The 22067-nt window shown below is 43.0% G+C and overlaps 1 protein-coding gene across 2 annotated transcripts in view; it reads left to right on the top strand.

The window, feature by feature from the left end:
* The window catches only part of ADCY2 (adenylate cyclase 2), a 397031-nt gene that overhangs the window by 261871 nt on the left and 113093 nt on the right, over positions 1 to 22067 (top strand). For both annotated transcript variants that reach the window (XM_078066548.1, XM_036104287.2), the window contains exons 5-6: positions 13898 to 14046; positions 20307 to 20418. In XM_078066548.1, the coding sequence (XP_077922674.1) occupies positions 13898 to 14046; positions 20307 to 20418 (261 nt within the window). The remainder of the gene's footprint in view (positions 1 to 13897; positions 14047 to 20306; positions 20419 to 22067) is intronic.

The raw sequence follows: 22067 nt of genomic DNA on the forward strand, positions 1-22067 counted from the left end.
TCCGCGCCCTGTTCTGAGCTGTGCACCTTGCATCACACCGAGCACAGGAGTCGGCAGCAGGAGCCTGGCCCCAAGTCGTTTACATGTGCACTTGCCTTCTACCTGCAGAATAAAAAACAGCAGTGCCACTTCCTTTGCTTTAGAAAGATCAGATTTCAGCACACCTTCAGGAAAAATATATGAAAGAATAGAACCACCCTTGGTTCTCCACAGCCGCCCTGGAAATCTGTGCGTGCACGCCAACTCCCGGGCACCATGACCCAATCAAAAGATGTCTCTGAATCTGTATCTAGAGGTGTATAGACGTCTGTAGGTGTAAACATATGTACACATGTGTTACACACATACGTAATATACATACACATATTTATTATATCCATTCTCCCGTCATTTCTTTTAGCGCAGAAAAGCACAGGTTTTTAAAAATTACCAAAACAAAAAAAATTCAAAATGTATCTCTTTTTGGCTGCCACACTCAAGGATGTCTTTCCACTTCTTTCTGATACCCTCCAGAGTGGAAGAAATCTAAAAGTGGAAATGACAGTAGAAATCTATTCAAACACCTGTCAGCCTACAAGGAGGACTCTGAGAGCCAAAGAAGTTATAGTTTTCCCATTGTCCACTTAGTGAGTGACAGAGTGGAGGCCAGGATATTCTTCAGATTTCCATTATTGAAACACCAGACGATTGACTGAGCTACTCAGAGGAAATCTGATTTAAAGCGTAATGAGGTGTTTGTTAGTTGCACATTCACACCTTCCTTCCTGTATCTGACAAATGTTTATTGAGTGTCTCCTATCTGTCAGCTTGGTGTCCCATATGGGGATATGATACCAAAGAAAGCCCACTTCGGGCACACCAACACCTGCAGCCTTGGGCAGGAAAGTAAACAGATGGCTCCAGCAGAGTTCAAGAGTGAACGCTGGGTGCCAGAATGATGCACGACACCTGTCCAAGTTGGACACTCCTCAGCAGCAGTGGCTGGGAACAGGATGGGGGGCAAGGAAGAGGGGCAAGTTTTGTACATAGTGGGAAGGACAGGAATCGCAGCTTCATGGACACAGGATGGTAAGAGGGAAAGAGTAACCAAGGGTGAGAGCAGGTTTCTGCATGGTTACCTTTTAACTGGAGTAAGGTTACAAGAGGAGGGAAGGTGATGGTTTCTGTTGTGGAAATGCTGCATTTGCAGTCCCTGCCTGTGACAGAGACCACTATTTTGTCTCCCAGTATCCTTTCTCTCCTATAGTAAGGAGACATGCCACCCTGATTAAAGACATGTCCCAGCATCCCTGAGAGAGACGGACAGACTTACGATGACCTCTGGCCAATGGCACGTGAACAAAAGTCATGGTGTTCTTCCAAGGGACACCCTAGAGAGGTGTGCTCTCCCATTCTGGAAGGATGGGACAAGAAAAAGATTGAAGTGATGGATCCAGAGTCCAGGGTGGGAAGGAAGGGAAGGCCAGGGACAATAGGGCAAAAGTAGTCAGGTTAGAGTTCCAAAGGGGAAGTCTCACGATTCAGAGCCAAGGTTTTCAACCAGGGGAACTTTCCAGCCTCCTCCCCACTCCTCAGGAGAGAGCATTGGGCAGTGGCCGGAGGCAGTGTGGGTTGTCTGAGACAGGGATGGGGCCTCTACTGGCATTTCACCAGTTACGAGCTACGAAAGTCTAGTCTCAGTCTGTGGGGTAGATGCTGTTAAACATCCCATCATGCACAGGGCAGCAAAGAACTGTCCAGCCCCAAATGCCAACAAGGTAAATGTATACAATGAAACTGCCAGATGTACCTGTTCAAATTCCTTCACCTAAACACACACACACACACACACACACACACACACACACACACACACACACCATGTGTGCCCTCTACAAGCTGATCAGAGCTTGTCTGCCTGCCCAGGCTCAGCCCACAGGCTGCCAGTTAGCTTCCTATGAACTTAAAATTTGTATGTGTCCTTAACATATATGCTCAGAATAAATGAGTCAGAAAACACACTAAGTCAAGGTTTCCTACTGCATTACCTGTATGATTTAAACTTGAGTTATCATCACACGTAACTTGCAGTAAGGTGTATTGCAACATGTTTTTTCTTAAATTATGGAACCTCCAAGCCATGACTTCCTTTTTGTCAGGTAGCAATAAATATGAGGTCTTGAAAAAGAATCACTGTTTTTTAGCTAATATTCAATGTGATTGTCTCCAAAGACAGAACTATGCATGAGACTTAGGTGGGAGAATCCCTGAACGAAAATCTGCAGTGTTACTAAGAATGCATTCTCTAAAGACAAAGACAGAGCTTAAATATGACTGTGTCAGCAATGTGATTACACAGACCGGGTATGTACCAAGCCACCGTCCAGAAACTGCAGCCAGAAGGCTAACCTTTATTCTTGAGTTTCAACCCCAGGCATTTCATTTGAGTTCCTTTTAATAAAATTCTAGGATGTGACGGCCCTTCAGCTTTTTGCTGTGGGGATTTTGCTGGACTGTTTGCTGCTTGCGTCTTTAACTAAATCTGAGGAAGCTTCGGACATTGCTTGATGCGCGGAATGAGAATTAGTACAGTTCTGTTATCTGTCTTCCCTCATTGTTCTTCTTTTCTGGAGAAGAGGATGTGGTGCAGAAATTGTGGGCACATCTCTTGGTATCAACCGCGTCCTTGCCCAAGATGACAACCCATGTTTGAGGGCAGGCACATTATTTAAAGGGTGTTACCTGCCGGGTTGTGTCTTTGGAGGCTTTTCTCTGGAGCCTGGCATCAGGGCACTGTATTTTTCAAGACAAATAAGCAGCAATGGGAATGTCGACTTCAGCGCTAGGGAGTCCTTGGGTCCCCTCTCCATGCCATCTACTCGTCTCTGTATGCACAGCAGAAAAAAGGAAGTGCCTGGTTCAGGATCCAATCATGGGTCCACAAGAGAAATGTCAAGCAGTTGCTTCCAGAATATTCAGCTCCCTCCCTTTTCAAAGACAACCTTTGATATCAGCTGCGATTTGTTCTATGCCCCAGCATTGTCTGGGGGGTGCTTCTGGTGGGGGGAGGTTCGGACTGGGTGGGTGGGAAGAGGCTGAGGGCTGTTGATGGTGTAGGAGACTGATGGGGCTCACCCCAAAAGCGATTTTGCTCTGGGGTTCAAGTCTCCACATTCAGCCTTTGGAAAAAGGTCCATTCACCCCCCCAAAGATAAAGGGGAATTAGCCACAACTCGAGAAACTGCCATGGGGAGCAGCCCCCTCCCTGTCACTAGCCGAAGCTGTTATTTATTCATCTGCCCATTTATGGGTTGTCCTTTCTCTTGGGGTACAGTTTAGGAGACCAGTTAAGAAGAGCTCTAACCATGGACTACAGCTCTGTGGGTTCAAGTCCTGACTCCACCATCTGTTTGGCCTTCAGTTTCCTCTTTGTAGAAATGGGCAAAAGAAGACTTGCTCACTGATTAGGTTTTGGGGAGCATTAAGTGAGATGATGCTTACAAAGCACTCAGAACGGGAACCGGTATGTGGAAGGTAGCCAATAAATATTTGTTGAGTGCGGAAAAGAATCGGGAATTAAGAGCACAGCATCCGCATTCAAGTTGAGCAGCTCAGTAATTTCCTCGGAAGACAAGGAGGAAGTTCATGTCCATGGTGTTCCACATGTTGTTCTTCGATCAACAATTCTGAGTGCCCCAAATGTGACTTGAGAGACCTTTTTTGAGGCAAATCTTGGTCGCAGCCTTGAAGGCACTGGTCTTCCCCCCAAAGCTCTGTGCGCCCCCGGCAGCCAGCCTCGTCTCTCACACCCCCTTACAGGCTCGTCTGGGTTCATAAATCCGAGCATCCGGGCTCAGGCAGAGCAGGCCACTCCACACTAGGATCCCCTCTGCCAAGGGATTAAGCAGAGTGAACCTGCAGGCTCACCTCCGTCAGGCAAGGACCTCACTCGGCGCCTAGCAGACAGACTGGGGTACTTGTCCTTGTCCCGGCCGATGCTGTGAACGTCCCTGTGAAACCCTGCACTGCCAACGTCCCTGAGTATGGGGACATGCGGTTGGTTGAGGAAACCCCATAGCTTTTGTATTCAGCCAGGGCACCCCCGATAGGAGAATAGAGACCACAACGCTCTGTGTGCAGGATGACATCTGCCGCCACGAAGAATAGGTAGATTCTGATGACTTCAGCCTTTAGTTAGAAAAACATCTTTTAGACGTGTCATTCCTGTTTTTTATCATGGAAAAAAGAAACACAGATTAGTACTGAAATGTTCCATGCTTTGAAAATCCTGTGCACACAAGGACTGAACGCGTGGGGCGGCGGACATGGCCCTGCGGTGTTATATCTATCTCAAGAGCTAGACTGGGCTGTGGCAGAAATCGCCCCCAAGTCAGAGTGGCTGGCAGCAATAATGCCTGCTCACTGGTGTTTGTCCAGTATCGGTGGGCTGCCATTTTGTGCCAGGCATGGGACCCGGGCTTACAGCAGCCATTACCGGGGACACTGCTGGTCCCCAAAGCAGAGGGAAACAAGAACATGGTGAGCCCCATACTGGCTCTTAAAGTTGTGTGTAGAAGGAGCACACATCATGCTGCTCACATTTCACTGGTCAGACTGAGGCCCATGGCCAAGCCTAGAGTGAAGAGGGCAAGGACACAAAGGGTCAACACCTGTTTCAAAAAAAATAATTCAGCGTACTGCGAGTGTTTCGTGCATAGAACTGCCTTGGGTATCTAGTCGTCTCTAGCGTGTGGGTTCATTGAGGGATTGCATCTGAACATTAAATTATTCCATTTTACTCCTTGCAGTCTTTCCTCAAGTCAATTCCAACAAAACTTCTTTTTATTTCTTGTTATCTTCTTCCATCCACAGTATTATTGGCATCTCCACCTTTCCTTCTTCTCAGGAGAAATCTTCCGGCCACCTGTACATCATGGGGTTTTTTTTGCCCCCGCACCCCAAAAAGAAAAAAAATCCAGAAGTGTGGTCAGTCTTTACACATTTTCTCCACATTCTTTTCTTCAACCAACTTCACCTGTTTCAGGCTGGATGGTGTTCCTTGCCTGTGGGCAGATGATCTCTGAAAGGCCGATCAGACCAGAATTAACACCACTCTGGAGCACTTTACTATTTTACTTTATGTTGTGTGAGAGTGGAGTTCTGTTTGCATGATGAGATCTCCTTTGGGTGATTCAGCAGCACTGGTGTTGAGTTGTGTTGTGCTCAGACCATGTGGGTGCACGAGCCTGAGAGGTGCCTATGATCCTCATGGACCCCTCCTGCCATCTTGGTCTGGGCGCTGTGTGCAGTGGCCTGCCCTGCAGGCTGGTCGAGGGAACAGAGCTGTGCCTCTTATCTTAGAACCTCCATATTGTCTACCTGAGGACTGAATATTTCTACCTTATCAGTGATTTTTTTTTTTTCTCACCAGAAGCTCTATTTTTGAGAATTGAATTGACAGTGGATTGTAAACAGTTCAAGTCTAGAAGTATCCATTTACCGTCCCCCATGACTATAAACACAGTTTATACTTTGACTTGATGGGCCCTTTTGTTCTCCAACTTCTCTGAACTAGAGAGTCATCACATCAGAGTGATAATTTCATTCTTGTACCATCTATTAACGATGTGTGCTCTAAAAGCGCCTCCATCATCTCATTGAGCTCGAAAATCAGAGCGAGTGGAAAGACTGGTCAGTGAAGTCGGGAGACACAAGTTCTAGTTGGTCTTGACTCCCTGGTGAACACCAGCCACCTCACTGTACCCCTCTGAATGAGACCTATACCTAGCTTGCCCCTTATTTTGGTAAAAAATGTTTACATTCAAATGAGATTGACTGTGACCAGGGTTGTAAAATGAGGCAACAATATAAGCATGTAACGAAAGGACTTAGTGTTTTGTAAAAGGAAATGGCAATTCGTCAAGTGCATATTGGTTTTAATTTGCACAAAGCATTCCAGTTTTCCTAGACTGTGGAGTATAAACAGGCAGGCTTTCCCTCTGTACGCCAACATGGGCCATTAATATGGCACACCAGAACTTCTGGCCCTTCTTCATCCTCCTCCCCCTCATTGAAGTCACTCTTCAAGAACTAGCACAGGCTCAGTCTCCTCTTGTCTCCATTGTCAAGATTCCAAGTGGTCCCTCCTTCTTCATTGTCCTTCTGACAGTATTTGCCACCATATTGAGATTTGAGCACTGGGGCTCTTTCCTCTATGTGTCACCAATTGCCCAACTCCAAACCACTGAGAAGTAAATTCTGGAAAGGGCCTCCTGTGGTTCCATCAAATTCTAGGAATTCACATGGACATGGAGACCTTCAGCTCCCCTAGCTCAATAGACAAATTTTTTAGACAACCAAACTGGGACTCAAAGGCTGGAGTGATTTGGTTGAGGTGTTCTAGCTAGTGGCTGAAAAAGGTTAGGAACCCACGTCCTATTCCATGTTGGTGTGGTTTCTGCTACAAAGTGCTGCTACTCTTTCATACGTCCATTTCATGACTGCATTTTTTGTAAAAATCACAAAAAGATGAAACAAGACCTTTAAAATATTAAGAGTATTCAGTGTGTTCTGGTTAATTGATGTGAAACAGGATTTTTAAGGAGGAACCTAAACAAAACAAGCTAAATTTAACAATAGGAAACAGCAACAGTAGCAGTTGTTACTAGAACTTAATTTTGGGGATGTGCTGTTGATGGAGGTTGGTGCCAATGGAGGATGCTTATTTTCTGAGACCAACAGACATGAAGCTGGCTGCAAGAGAAGATATGATCTGGGGAAGGTGTTGACATATCTTTATGTCCCCGGCAGGTGTTTTCCGAGCACGGTGTTCTCAGCATTTGTTCCTGAATGGACACATTGTCCTTTCATATGGCAGGGCAGTATTGAATGACATCATCTGTCTCCTTAGCACCACATGTAACCCTGTGGCTGCTTAGGGATCTGGTGTCTTCCATTCTGATAGCTACTTTCTGTTGGGAGGAGAAACATTTGTAACAATATCCCTTCTGTTCGTTGCATTGGTTTGGCATCCTGATGTAATTGAATTGCCATTTAAAATAACAAAATAGAAATAAGAATTTTGAAAGAGAAAAAAATTTTCCATCTTGCAAAAGGAACATGTCACTGTCTTCCTCTCCTTTGAAAAATTCAGCAGATTTTAATTTTTATTACATGCATGGCTTATTGAAGGCACAAGGCATCACATGCATTATCATATCCTAGCTCAAAATTTAAGTACAAGTCTTCTTTGCTTAAATTGGATTTTCCTATCAACCAAAATAATCTCCAGGCTAGCATAAAAGTAGAAAGTTATAATATGTGCTTTGTTTCATTATATTAGAAACACTTTGGAGCTCAAAATGTCCTACACTTCGATCAACAGTGCATTGAAATTTACTAACTCTGTAGCTCTTCTATGAGGCACAATTTAAAAGAACAAATTCTAGGGAAAAAAATGCTAATGAATAATAATTGGAGGTTTAATAAAAGGATGTGTTGAGATAGACCCCTCAAATCAAGGCCAAGTTGTTTATCAGATAACCTTTGAATAAGCTAGAATTAGTCAGATTTTCTGTCATTACACAGTCTTTTCTAGGAAGAGAAAGAAGTAGTAATGGTATGCATCAGTCAATCTAATGACAACTTGATTTTCCAGAAATCCCCTTAAGGAATTTTTCCAGTGTATTGGAGGGAGAGTGTAGCTAGGTTACAACCCGTATATTAAGCACTTACATTTGTGGGTCACTTTCCGATGATTTGGCAGGGCACACAGCTACATTAGCAAAAACCTGAAATATTAATGGAAATATTAACCTTGTCAGATTATGAATTGAGTTGAAATTTATCACGTGTGCTATAATATGGGGCTTTTTTTTCCTGCAGAGTATAGCATTTTGTAAAGGAAAAAAAGATAAATTTAAAAGTGTACTGATTTACAGATTTCAGTACAGGCTTTTAGTTGAGGCTCACCCTCTTGCCCAATGCTGTCATCACCAAGAGGACATGTGCAGACCCCAAAGCAAGGACCCCATTCATGAGCTCTAATCCGAAGTTCTGCCTTCCACTACTGGTGCCAGAACAGCATGGTAGTAAGGAAGCCTCATGTTCTTTAATTTGTCTGGTTGGCTGTTACTAAAATCTCAATTCCAGTCTAAATTCACATGGATTCTTGAACACTAAAAAAAGAAAAAAGAAAGAAAATTTTGGCTTATACAGCATATGTATATATATATATATATATATATGTATATATATATATATATATATATATATATATATATATATACACACGCGCGCGTGCGCACACACACACACACACATACACACATCTTGTATTTTTGAAACTACCTATAAAAAGCCAGTCATCCAACTACATTTGAGTCTAAAATAAAGATCATAATTTACATTTGGTCATTAAATGAAGCTATGGGCCTGAAAGAGAATTACTATATTGGATTCTTTTTTTTTTTGTTCATGGACTCTGTCCTTGAAGAAAGGCTAACTTTGGGATTTAGCCTACTCTTATTACAGAATATATGAGGAGGAGAGAAGGGAAAGATCTCAGTTAGATTTACCCCAAGCAGACCCTGAGACAAGGCTCTGGGTGGAGTCACTTAGTTGGAGGGTAGTTACAAGTAGCAGAGTGAGGGAGTGGATGGGGAGGGAGGTAAGCTATTGGAAGGAGCACCGGTGGCATCCGCGGCTCAGTCTTGCTGGAGACCCTCAGTGGGAAATGTGGTGCGTGCTCAGATCTTCCTGCTGAGGGATGTGGGTGCCGGAGCTGGGGTACTTATCCATCAGTTACTCCCTCATTGGTTGAGACCCATGAAACTGTAAGGAATAAGCTGCAGGGAGCCTCCAAGGACGGCAGAGGGAACATGGACAGGACAGCACCGGCCACAAGAAGCATGACTAGAAGTGAGTGTAAACAGTGGGAAAGGCTACTGATTGTTTTAAACCCTACAGAAGACTGCACAGAATCCAGGCACACACAGGTAGTCATCGTAAGGTAATAGAGCAGAACGCGATAAACTGAGGATTATGGCCCGGTGAATTTTATTTTTTCACGGCCCTTGACTCATCCATCACCATCAGAAAGAATACAAACTTGGTTTTAATCAAATTAAGCCAATAACCAGACCTGTCTGTAGACACACACAGATTCCACTAGGATTTCTAAAAAGATAGCCTAGGTCCAGATTTATAATCTGTTACATGGTATATGCTAACATTCCTTGTTACTGTTTCAGGAGTTCACAAATTCATAGCTCCTGTCTACTTGCTTTGATGATGACAGAGGTTTGGTGGCATCTCAGAGCACTATACCTCCCTTGGCTCCCGTCCAGGGCTGTTCTATTCACATCTGAGAGTATGAGCAGATAGGCCTCCTGATTATTGTTGATGGCAATTTCACACATTCCTCACTAGATTTCCCCTATTTGTTGAAATAGATTGTTAACATAATGACTCCTTTATAACATTTTGGTCTTATACCCAACTATCCAATACATCAATCAATAAACAGAAAGTGACCATCGCACACAGTGTTCCTTAGTATGTATAGTGTGCTCAAACCCTGTGGAAATGGGTTTAAGTAAGTGTTGCCGTAGTGGAACTCAGTCCCAAACTTTAAGGGACAAAGTCTGTCTATCTTAAATACTTCCTTGGATATATCATGTGTTTTATGACTTCTAGACTTTTCAGATGTCTAACCATCCTATTGGACACAAAGGCCAGCACACGGAAGAATTCAAGATAAGAAGCAAATTTATGTATTTGGGGGATGGGTAGCAAAAGATGAATAGATGATGAGTCTTGATATCAAGATTTCAAAAGGGTTTGTCATTTATTTAAAACATAAATCCCTTAAATAAAATCTTTAAAAAAAAGGGGGGGGAGGCACCTGGGTGACTCAGTCATTAAGCGTCTGCCTTTGGCTCAGGTCATGGTCCCAGGGTCCTGGGATTGAGCCCCGCATCGGGCTCCCTGCTCCGTGGGAAGCCTGCTTCTCCCTCTTCCACTCCCCCTGCTTGCGTTCCCTCTCTCGCTGTGTCTCTCTCTGTCAAATAAATAAATAAAATCTTTAAAAAAAAAAAAACCATAAATCCCATTATCTTTCCACATGGGTTCTTAGATCGGAGAGAGAACAGACTTGTATCACCACCAGGCCATCAAACAAATAAACCAACCTCTCAATTTGTGCATAACAAGGACACAGACTTCTTTTCAAGTTTTAAATTTGAACGTCTATTTTCACGTCATTAGTAGTTTCTTGGTATTCTGAATTCCAGATGGGTCCATTTTTCTGGGGCTACCTGTTTCTTTACTAAACCCAAATATTACTTGCTTTTTTATTCCATTATTGAATTCAGTATTTTCCATCCTCCTGGTGTTGCTTATCCTGGCCCCTGGCTGCCTGCTGAGACGTCTCACGCAGTCAGGCATATTTTCTACTCTTTCAGCATTTTGCTTAAGTCCAAAATTTGAACTCACCTCCTCACTTTAAACTAACATGATGCTGCTATATTGTGAGAGATCATTAGTGAAAGTTGGGGAATAACAGAAGGGAATTTGAGCTTAGGATCAGAATAAAATCAGAATGTAATTTCAAGTGGTTACCAATGTTCGCCAGCCATTTCCCAACATGGGGGAACTTGGAATGTGCTCTTTCTCCGTAGGTGCAGCCTGTTGATAGGAAACTGGGGTCTCTCCTCCCTCTGCATGAGTCTTTCACTCTTTCCCTCCATTCCCTGGGCCCATAACCACAGTGTGATAGTCTTCCAGAGAGGAAAACCCAAAGTAATCACTACCTTTATTTTGCAGAATAGTCAAGTTTTCCTTTGTGTGAACACCACGGGTGTGGATTGTGCCTAGGCCTGCTATTTGTGATCAAGAAGGTCATTAATATGACTTTAAAACATGAGCACTGTCTACCCAGGTCCCCAGGTCCCCACCCTGGTCACCACTGACAGTGAACAGAAACTTTGAAATTAGATTTGTCTTTGATGTGTCCCAGATAAAATGCATAGTAGGTCACTCATTCATTCAACAAATAACTATAGAGCAAATATTCTTTTCCAGGAATTCCTCCAGGAGTTGAGCAATAAAGCAATGCACAAGGCCCCCCTTTACTTCCTTTTATATCACCAGTTTCTGTGAGTGAGAGGAACCACATTTGAAGATGTATGTCCAATGTCCATAGCAAAAACTATTATTTACTCCTCTCAAAAAAAAAATTTCTAAAAAAAAAAATTCTAGAAAATATGTGGACTTGTCCATCCTTTCCCTGAAGACTGAAATATCTACAAAGTCTATTTTATATTAATTTAGCTACACCAGCTTTCTTTTCGTTAAGGTTTTCATAATTTATCTTTTTTTGGTATCTTATTTTCTGTATTCTTATATTTAAGATGTGCTTATTGTGAGTAGAGTTACATTTTATCTTTTTAAAAATCTAATCTGACAGTATTAGTCAAGTAATTGGAGTATTTAGTTCATTTACACTTAATGTAATTTCTGATATAATAGGCCAATAGTAGCCATTTTATAACTTATTCTCAGCTTGTTTCACCTGTTTTAAGTTTTCTTTGACTCTTCATTATGACTATTTTGGATTAATAAGAATTCCTGTCTTATTTTTATTGCTAGTCATATATCCTTTCATTCTTTGTTGCTAATGTAGAAATTATATCCATTCTTGACTTACTGCATTCTACTATAAATTACTACCTTTGCCACTTCCCATATAATCCTAGAACCTCAGAACATTTTAACTCCATTTACTCTCACTTCATTTTTTGTGTTAATGCCATTGTAGATTTAATTTCTGTTATATTTTAGATCACCCAGGACACTATCCTCATTATTTTATACAAATTAATATTAATTTATATTTTCTCAGATGTATATATGGACATTTAAATTATTAAATACTTTTGGTTTTTCCATTTCTTCATTTTAATTAAATGGAAACTTCAAGGGGAATTTAACAAAAGTAAGAACATAATTATTAAATAAGAAGTGTCTTCTTAATCTCTTAAGTACCAATAAAATTCCCTTTGTCATATCAGTATCAGCAGTTATGACGACTGTTAGCACCTTGCCATCTACCCAACTGCCTCTTTTTGCAAAGAGGTTGGTGATAGTACTAATCAAATAGGGGTGTTGTTTTGACTCATTTGTTTCACATGAAAAGCAGGTGCTCCTGGACTATTAGTTCCCCTCCTCTTTTCCCACATCTCAGGCATGTGGCTTCCTTCAAACACCAGCCTGTTCCTCCAGCTTCATCTGATGGCAAGTGTACTGTGTGTGGGCTCCCTGATGGATTATGAACAACATGATATCAGGAATGTTGACTCACTCTTCTTTGCATCTACCATTAGTGCTTATTATGGGGCCTGGCATTTAATGGGCAATGATGGATGTTTTCTGAATGCGTGAATAGATTAATGAATGATGGAACAAATGACCAGCACTCAGTTATGCCAATTCCTGGTGAAACACTCTACCATGCACTGAGATCCCCCCCATAGGTACCCACTCGGTCTCCTATTAGCTTTGCACCTGTTTCTTTCTGCCGGAGCAGGCTGGGGAGGGTCTTTGCATCTTCATCAGGATGCACTCCAGGCCTTCCCTCTCCCTCGGTGGATGTTCCCCGCAGCCACCAAAATGATGTGCCCTGAGGGTTAGCCCAAAGCGATACCAGCCCTGTTAAACCTGGGAGCAAAGACCAGCTTCCCCTCCCCTGTATTCTCTTATCACTTTGTCCGCATAAATGAATGAATGAATGAATGAATAAGAAGGAAAGAAAAAAGAGACAAAAAATGTGCAAGACAGAGAAAATATTTAGTTCAACAAATGTTTTTTAATCAACGATGCTCAATGCACAATACCTAAAGAATATGATATTTTCTATAATAAGTTAGTTTTTTAAAGATTTATTTATTTATTAGAGAGAGAGAGAGAGAGCATGAGCAGGAGGGGCAGAGGGAGAGGGAGAGAGACTCTCAAGCAGACCCTGTGCTGAGCACAGAGCCCACCGTGGAGCTCGATCTCACAACCCTGAGAACACAACCTGAAACCAAGAATCAGATGCTTAACCGACTGAGCCACCCAGGCACTGCTACAATAAATTAATGTTTAAAATAACTAAAGATGAGTACAAAGTTTCAAAGATTGCCCTTCTTTGATACTTTTTCTCAAAAAAAAAAAAATTGCAAATGTCACTCTAACTAAAGTAAGCATATATTAAAATAAGTGTAATGTTACATGCTACTGTTTGCTGTATTTAAAGACCAAAAATACAAGAAAAGCTCATAATTTATCATTTCCATGTGTCCCACCTGTAGTCTCTTATACCAGACATTTTACAGATGCTATTCCTGACTCTGTCTTTGTAACAGTTTAGAATCACTAAAGGGGATTTGGGGGGTCATCACAGGAAATGAAATACTTGAAAATATTTGACTATCTTACTTAGGATGTGCGGAATATTTGTTGACTTTCTGAAATGCAATAAAGCTTGTACTTTATCTCCCAAATGAACAGGCAGGCGAAAATGAGTGTTTTCTATCTTCGACTGACCATAGGTTTCTGGCATTTTTATATCACTTCGGCTTTACTGCTTTAAAATCAGAGTAGATAAGTAGTATCCTTGGAGGAAATATCTTTGCTTACCTTTATTCTCCACTCTGAAGAACACTCACTTAGAACTCCATAAATAATAAATAATATAACACATGCTGACCTTAGAAATTTTGAATTCTTTTTCAACATGTCCTTCTACACTCCATATTTTAACTTGTTGGAAGAGTCCTCCACTTGGACCCTCTGCAGATCCGTGATGCTTTCAGAGATGACTTGGATGTTACCGTAATGATTTGAAATGTTTTGGTCTTCCTCCCACACCCTGTTCCAGGAGCGGCTTCTGCTCTCCCTGCTGCCGGCTCACATAGCCATGGAAATGAAAGCCGAGATCATCCAGAGGCTGCAGGGCCCCAAAGCCGGCCAGATGGAAAACACAAACAACTTTCACAACCTGTATGTCAAGCGACACACCAACGTGAGGTATGCTGCTCTGTTTTTGTTCCTCAGCAAGTCCGGGGAGCGGCTCGCCAGCCTAGGGACCTTTGTAACCGGGAGCTCACACCTCACAAAATCCTAGCTCCTCTGAAACTGTGAATGGAGTCCCCACTCCACCCCACCTCCCGCTGCCTCTCATGGCCTTCACAGGGAGATAAGGAAGTAGAATCTCCTTCACTTTACTGGAGTCTGTTGTCCGTCATGGCGCTGCTTTGTATGGCTGGCCTTCCGTCACAAAGGAGAGAGAGGTGGTTAGTGGGGTCCATTCTCTGGGAACGCCATGGTCAGGTTTCCTGGCATCCCCGGAGCCCAGGACCCTTGGCTCTGTGGTAAGACTGAAGGTAGGGCCAGTGGGCTCTTGATATAAGACCTGATTCCTCAGGAGGGACTTGGCAGGGCCAGGGCCTCAGTGAAGGGAGCACTTCCTGTCTATCAGGAATGATGGGCTTCTGGGGTGTGGCCAGCCAGTGACCAATATCACAAGGGACTGATGTGCACCTTAATTAATCAATAGTGCAAGTTCCTGCTTTCCAAGTCTGCCATAGTCCTCATCTGCTTCCCAGGGAGCCATTCCTGGAATCACAGGATGTGGAAAACTAACATGTAATGAGCATGAGATTGAGATCCAGAAGGAGAACTATGTGGGGCCTCTTTCTCCCCTAGCTCTCCTCCAGAGTGGAGCTGTGTAGGCCCTCACTTCAGCATGGGGGGCATTTCCTCCCATGCTGCCCATCTCCCAGCTGCAGCAGAACACGGCCCCTCCAGACCCAGGTGTCTGGTCCCTCACTGTTCTCCAGGACAACCCAAGCTTCATACCACTTCTTTGGGGGTTTTTTCTTACATCCATTCAACTATATTGCAGTAGTGCTTTTTATTCTTGCCAGGTTCTCTCGATAAGTAACTCATGCATCTGATGTCATTCATTCCACCTTGGTATTATTACCCACCCGGTTCAATAGTTCAGGAACAACAACCATAAATATAACTACAGTTTGCTGAGCATTGACTACTTGGCCTTTCGCTCTCAAGCTCGGATCCTTTCCAGTGCATGATCCTAGCATCCAGTCTGGTTGCTGCAAGTCGAGGATTTTTGAAGTTGATTAATAAGAATCAAATTTGACTCCATTTTACCACTACAGTTTAACTGCAATTTAACTAAAGTGCTAAGATACACCTCATTTGGACCCCAGATTTTAAGAAAGGTGTGTAGAGCTAGTGATCAACATGGCCCAAGCACGCACAGAGCTAAATGTATAATGACAAATGCAAATTGGGAAAGCAATAATAGAAAAAACTGTATCAGTGAGAACTAAGGAAGCAGTGGATAAATGAAGAATCAGGGGTAAAAAAAAAAAAAAAAATTAAGTCCCTACTATTTTGAGGGATTAAAAAAATAAATGTATTTCAAGAACATTCGCACCTGCTAAGGAGTAAAATTATTTAAAACATTGGCCTGCCTTCAGGTTTTTAAGCGTTTCACCTAAAGAATTAAAGAAGAAACATTCTCACGGTATCCTACAAGGTGTATTAGACTAGAAATTTCCCATTCCAGCCTTAGCTGTCTGAAAATCAGCAATATCCCTCCTATCTGAGGGAAGAGTTTTAAGTCACAAATGCGGTATTTAACACATGTAAAGATAAATGCAACCATATCTGAACAGGGTCCCCGAATGTCTTTGAGTTTCTGTGAAATAACCCAGGAACAAAGAGCCTGATGAAAATGGCCGAAGGTACCACCAACCTCAGGCAGGTGATGAAGGCTCCCCGTGCTGTCTGTATTAGCTACCAATTTCTAAGTAACAAAGGACCCCAAAACCTAGTGGCTTCAGACACCAGTAAACATCATCTCACAGTTTCTGTCACAGTTTGAGAGCAGCTTCACCCGGTGGTTCTGGCTTACCGTCTTTGATGCGGATTCAGGCCTGGTGTCCGGGGTACTGCTGCGGGACCTGCCTCCGAGGTGGCTCCTCACGTGGTTTGCAGGAGTCCCTACTGTTGGCTGGAGGCCTCAGGTCAGCATCACTGAGCCTGCTCACAGGTGACTTGAGTGACCTCACAACATGGAAGCTCGCTTCCCCAGATCAAGGGATCCAAGACAGAGAGAGCCAGGGGCCAGCTGCAGTTCTTTTATGATCTAGGCTTGCAAATTCATTGCTGTGATTCCTGCAGCATCCTCTTGGTGACACACATCAGCCCACCCACTGGAGTGTGGACGATACGAGAGAGTAAGTTCCAGGAGGTGTGGGTCTCTCTGGCACCGTCTTGGAAGCCGACTACCACACTGTCAAGGCAAAGGATAGGAGAAGCAACTTCAAGCGCCTTCCGAGATCATCTAGAATATATTTGCGGTGTCAAATTAAATTTAAATTCGCAAAGTATAGTTAGGACTCTAAAGTAACTTAAATACCTAAACTTAAAAATGTAAAAGCATACATAAATTGCACGGCATACCAATTATTTTTATAAGAAATAGGAAAACATGACATTTTCATCCTGGACAGGATAAGCAGAAGCAAAGAAGCAGACATGGTAAATGGATATTGCGGAGAGTCCAGTCAATACCTGAGGGGTTTTGAGGGAGTTTTTTGGATGAGAATTATTAGGTTTGTAGACAGTAAAGATCTGTTAACTTTTAGTTCAGCTTTGGCCATTCATTCAAAAAAAATGTTTATTCTCTGTTACTAACATATCCTAGCTCTTTACTGAGGATGGTAATAATGTGAATAATCATTAGGAGGAGAGGAATTTCTAGATGGAAAGGTAGCAGCTTTCAGCTGCTTTCCGAACCTTCAGCATCTTCCTCTGAATCCTGCCACTAGGGCTGAAGCATTCACAAACCCACCCCATCTTTGAAAATAACCACAGGTCCCGGAATTCAATGCCACCATCCAATTCTGAAACCTGCCCTTTCTCCCTTTCATAGCCAAGATTCTAGAAAGGTTCCTCACTATCTGACTAGTCTTCCCTGTTTTCTCTCCCTCCTCAAATCCTCACCTTCTGCCATCCACCCCCACCATGTCACAGAACTCATGCTTGCTCAGTTCACCAACTGCCTTGCTCCCAGATCTGAGTATGACTTAGCCTCTGCATCCTTGTCTCTGACAGCTCAGTATGGTTGGCCAGTTGACGTTGCCCTCCTGCTGAAAGAATTCTCCCTCACTGTAGACTCCATGACATCATACTCCTTTTCTCCTCTTACCATGTCCTTGCCATTTTCTCTTCCCTAAATCTAGCCTCTCTGTAAAGGAGTGTTTTCAGAGCTCTCTCCTAGCTCCTCTCTGTTCTCTCCACTTCTCATTCAGGACTTTAATTACCATCTGTGTGAAGCTAAGGTGCAGAAGTCAGCTGGGGCACCTGGGGGGCTCAGTCAGTTGAGCATCTGACTCTTGATTTCAGCTCAGGTCGTGATCTCATGGGTCATGTGATCGAGCCTCTCATTAGGCTCCACGCTGGGTGTGGAGTCCACTTGAGATTCTCTCTCCCTCTCCCGCTATGTCCACTCACCCTCTCTTTCTCTGTCAAATAAATAAAAAAATCTTCAAAAAAGAAAAAAAAAGGAGGAAAACTCAACCATAGCTTTCCATACTCACTCACCTAATGTATATCTTCCTCTTGGATGCTCCACTTACACCACCATCAAACTCAACACAACCAGAGTTGAACTGGCCATCTTCCCCTACAAGCTCGTTTTGATTTGTTCAGAGCTAGGTTTGAGCCCCCTTATCAACCAGAAACTGGGTCTTCATCCTTGCTGCCTCCCTCTCCTAGACACACTGCCCACCATATCTAATGTTCATCCAACATACCTGGTTCATCCTTCCTACATTTCTCCCATATCTGTCCAGTTCTCTCTATTTCACCTGACGATACCATCCACAAGGCTCTGGATGAAAGGGCTATGATTCTAACTGACATGCCTACTCCAGGTTGCTATGGCCCGAATGATCTAGGTCAGGTACCTGGATGATCCCACAGAGTACCCTGCTTCCTCTCCTATAACCGTTTGCACATTGCATCACAATTGTCTGTTTACATTTTGAATCTCCTGGCTGCCAAGTAACTTTTGGACCATTGTAAGACATTTACGGCCAGCCTATCTGGGGGCGCCTTCACCCACTACGAGGTTGGACCACCGGAAGCATGGTGGAGTTTGTCAACAAGAAGTGGGTTCAACCGTCCATTCACACGTTCTCCCTCCCAGTGCTGCCTTGGATCAGACCCTGTCTCTGAGCTTTTCCCTCTTGGGCCAGGCTCAGCTTCTGTGATCCTTGCTGCCGCAGGGTGCTATGGGGGAAATAGGGAAGGTCTGATGGCACCGTCTGAGCAGAATGGAGAGTGCGGAAGCCCCTGCAGCCCTGATTTTCTTGGACCAGAGAGTTTTCCCCCAGCTTTTGTCATCAGCAGAGGACCAAGTCTTTCCTCCAAGGTGAAGCCACAGGCCTTGTGCTTGGCACAGTGAACAGGGTGCGGCCATCAGCAGAGAGCCAACTGTTTTCTGCCTAAGATCAGGCAGGCCAGTGCCACGTTACTTTTTTTATTGTGGCAAAATATACATAACATAACACAGTTTTAACCATTTTTAATTGTCCAGCACAGTGGCGTCAAGCACCTTCCCATTGTTCTGCAACCATCACCACCATCCGTCCCCAGAACTTTCTCTTCATCCCAGACTGGGAGCTCAGTACCCATTCGGCAGCAGCTTCCTTCCCCCACTCCCACCTCTGGCACCCACCCTTCTAGTTCCTGTCTCTAGGGTTTGACTACTCTAGGTATCCCATGTAAGTGGAACCATACAGTATTTGTCCTCTTATGTCTGGCTCATTTCACTCAGCATCATGTCTTCAAGGTTCATCCATATTGTATCATTTGTCAGAATTCTATTTCTTTTATTTTTTTAATTATTTTTATTAACATATAATGTATTTTTTGTTTCAGGTGAATTCCATTTCTTTTAAAGACTGAGTAATATTTCATTGTAGTTATATACCCTATTTCTTTATCCATCCCTTAGTGGACATTTGGGTTGTTTCTACCTTTTGATTATCGTGAATAATGGTGCCATGGACATGGGTGTACAAATACCGGTTCGAGTCCCTGCCTCCAGTTCTTTGGGATGTATTCCCAGCAGGGGACTTGGTGGGCCATCTGCTCATCCTGTTTCATTTGTTGAAGAACCACCATACTGTTTCCTAGAGTGGCTGCACCATTTTCCATTCCCACCAGCAATGCGCAAGTGTTCCAGTTTCTTCGCACCCTTGACGACACCTGTTGATAATGGCCATCCTAAGGGGTATGAAGCGGCAGTCAGTTTTGTTTCAGGGTATATCTTAAACCATATTATCTGAATCTCCAACTGCTGGCAGGAATTTCAGGCATCTTTGTGAGGCCTTTATACAAATCAGAAGCATGTTGTTGTATGGAAAAGTGATAAAGCACATCCTGGTGCTGTGTTTCCCTATGCTGGCCCTTGAAGGTTAACGAAACACAGATGGAACTGGGAGAAATCTGACGTCCATCCCACTAGCATGTACATCCCATGGAGGGAAGCTTTTCCAGACTTGTCACCAGCTAATTCCCCCCCCACACACACACACATACGCACTTATTATCACTGTGATTGGACATTGCTAGTGTCCTTCCTTATTTGTTTAATGCATCCCCCCAACTACACTCCAAGCTTGAGGGAGATGCACCATGTCTGCTTCATCCTGGCAAGGAATAAGTCATTCAGAACCTTTTGTTAAGTACTCTTTCTTTTAAGAAGGTTGTTATTCTTTCTTCGAATCAGTAAAAATAGAATTTGCTTTTATTATTTGGCTTCCAGTACTTTAGGAATTCTTATAATGTAAATGCATGTAACAGTGCAGACAGAAGCATAGTCCATTGATATCTGAGTTATGCCAGCATAGTGAACTCTCAGGACAAATACCACATCAGCCAGGGAGGGAGGGACGGGCTGGCCGTGAGGGAATAAAGGTGATCAGTTAGAATGGACTAGAATGGACAGAGTGCATCATGTGATTTTTTCTTCTCCCATTTTAATTATAAAAATTCGGCATCAAACACAAAACATATTTAATGGGAAAGTTTGGCAAAATGTTTATGTATTTCCTACCCGGGGGATGACATTTTTCTTGTAAAATACTAATATAAATGTAAAAAACAATATAGTCTTTTAAGGGAAAAAGGTATCATTACTTCTTAACAAATACGAGCTTGCAAACGCTGCTCCCTTGTCCGCACAGTATCCTCTACGCCGACATTGTTGGCTTCACCCGGCTGGCCAGTGACTGCTCTCCAGGAGAACTGGTCCACATGCTGAACGAGCTCTTTGGAAAGTTCGACCAAATCGCAAAGGTGAGTAGTAGAGTCCCTTCTTCTTTGAGGATTTATAAAATCGTGGCTTCCTTTTTCTCCCGTCCCTTATCAAGTCTTTGTTTTTTCATAGAGCACCATTTAGGACTGGTGTTTATAGATTTGTAGGGTTTATTTGCCATGGGGCTGTGATGAGCCTCATTTCTCGGGGTTGAGAAATGTTGCAGCGTATAATTAGCTCAGGTTTGCATCTATTTTTAACATTCCTGCTTATAGAGAGCTCAGCGCACATACAGTAAATACACTTAAGATGGTGAGTTTAAGATGCACATCCCTCTGCACGGTGCTGTTCTAAGTTCCTCTTTCTAGGCATTTCCGTGTCAGGAGTTGGAAACATGATTGCCTGTCATCCAGTTGTAACTATTCATGTATTCAGCACCCTGGGAGAACCCCTAAAGTAGGATGCATGTTTCCCACCCAAGCCCTTTACTAACTCTTGTCTCATTGGTATCCATTGACCCTTTTGCCTCTTAAACAGAAACGTTAAGTTCCGTATTTGCCGTTCCTATGCTCATGGAGAGGAAATGGTGATAGGCGATCTAAAACCATACTAGAACTTGCATATTTACTGGAACCATGAGGGTTGCTGGTGGGAATAGTGATAAAAATTATTTCCTCCCTTGCCAGCCCTTTACTTCCACCTCATAAAGCATTACCGGTCAGCCTCATTCTTTCTTTGAATTATTTCCAACAAAAAATACTTCATTATGCTTATTAAAATGAATTATTTATATATGGAAGAGAGAGTTGGTTCCAAATTTAGTTCCCTGCAAGATTCATCTCACTTTTAAACCATACAGAACATTCCAGGCAAGCCTCTTAGGAATGAATGATGTTCACAGGGTCACTCCTGGGTCAGGCTCCCCAGGAGGTGCCTTCGGCTGCCTGCCTGACCAGGATGGATCTCATTGGGGGATTTTTAAAAAAGCACTTAGAGTATAGCACTGCTTTCTTTTTTTTACCAAACCAAAGGAAGAGGTTGAGTTTTTTGGGTACTCATTTTTAGAAAAAGATGATTTAAACTTAAATAATGTCTTAAAAGTTTGAATTAATAAAAGGTCATTTTTGTCACATTAGGAGGAAACATCCCAATCTTGGCGGGTGACAGCATAGCTCCAATATTAACGTGGCCTTCTCCCTCTGTGCAAGTCTCAGTGTCTGAATGTCCCCTTTTTATGAAGACACCAGTCATATGGGATTGGTGACCCACCCTACTCCTGCATGACCTCATCTTAACTAATTATACCTGCAATGAGGTCAAGTTCATACTGGTGTTAGGCCCACCAGGTGTTAGGACTTCAGTATATGAATTTGGGGAAGACAAAATCCATTGCTCATAACAGAAATACTTAGTGTGACCTTCTGTTCCTCTCTGATGGTTTGAACAACAGAATGTCCAGGCAGTATCATATTATAGCCTAGGATGGCTTGGTCCATCCATTGCTGGTCACAGAGGGAGCATGTTTTGGGAACTAGTTTATGCCTCAGGTTTAAATAACAGGGAGGTGGACAGCATCATAAGCAAAAAGATAACTCAGCCAATTGAGTAAATTCTACATAAAGCACATAACCAAGCTAAGGAACCCAAAAGCATTCACTTATTTTTTAATCTTTTAAACCAGTTTATTGAG

The sequence above is a fragment of the Halichoerus grypus genome, chromosome 2 (genome assembly GCF_964656455.1).
Source record: "Halichoerus grypus chromosome 2, mHalGry1.hap1.1, whole genome shotgun sequence".
Classification (NCBI taxonomy): domain Eukaryota; kingdom Metazoa; phylum Chordata; class Mammalia; order Carnivora; family Phocidae; genus Halichoerus; species Halichoerus grypus.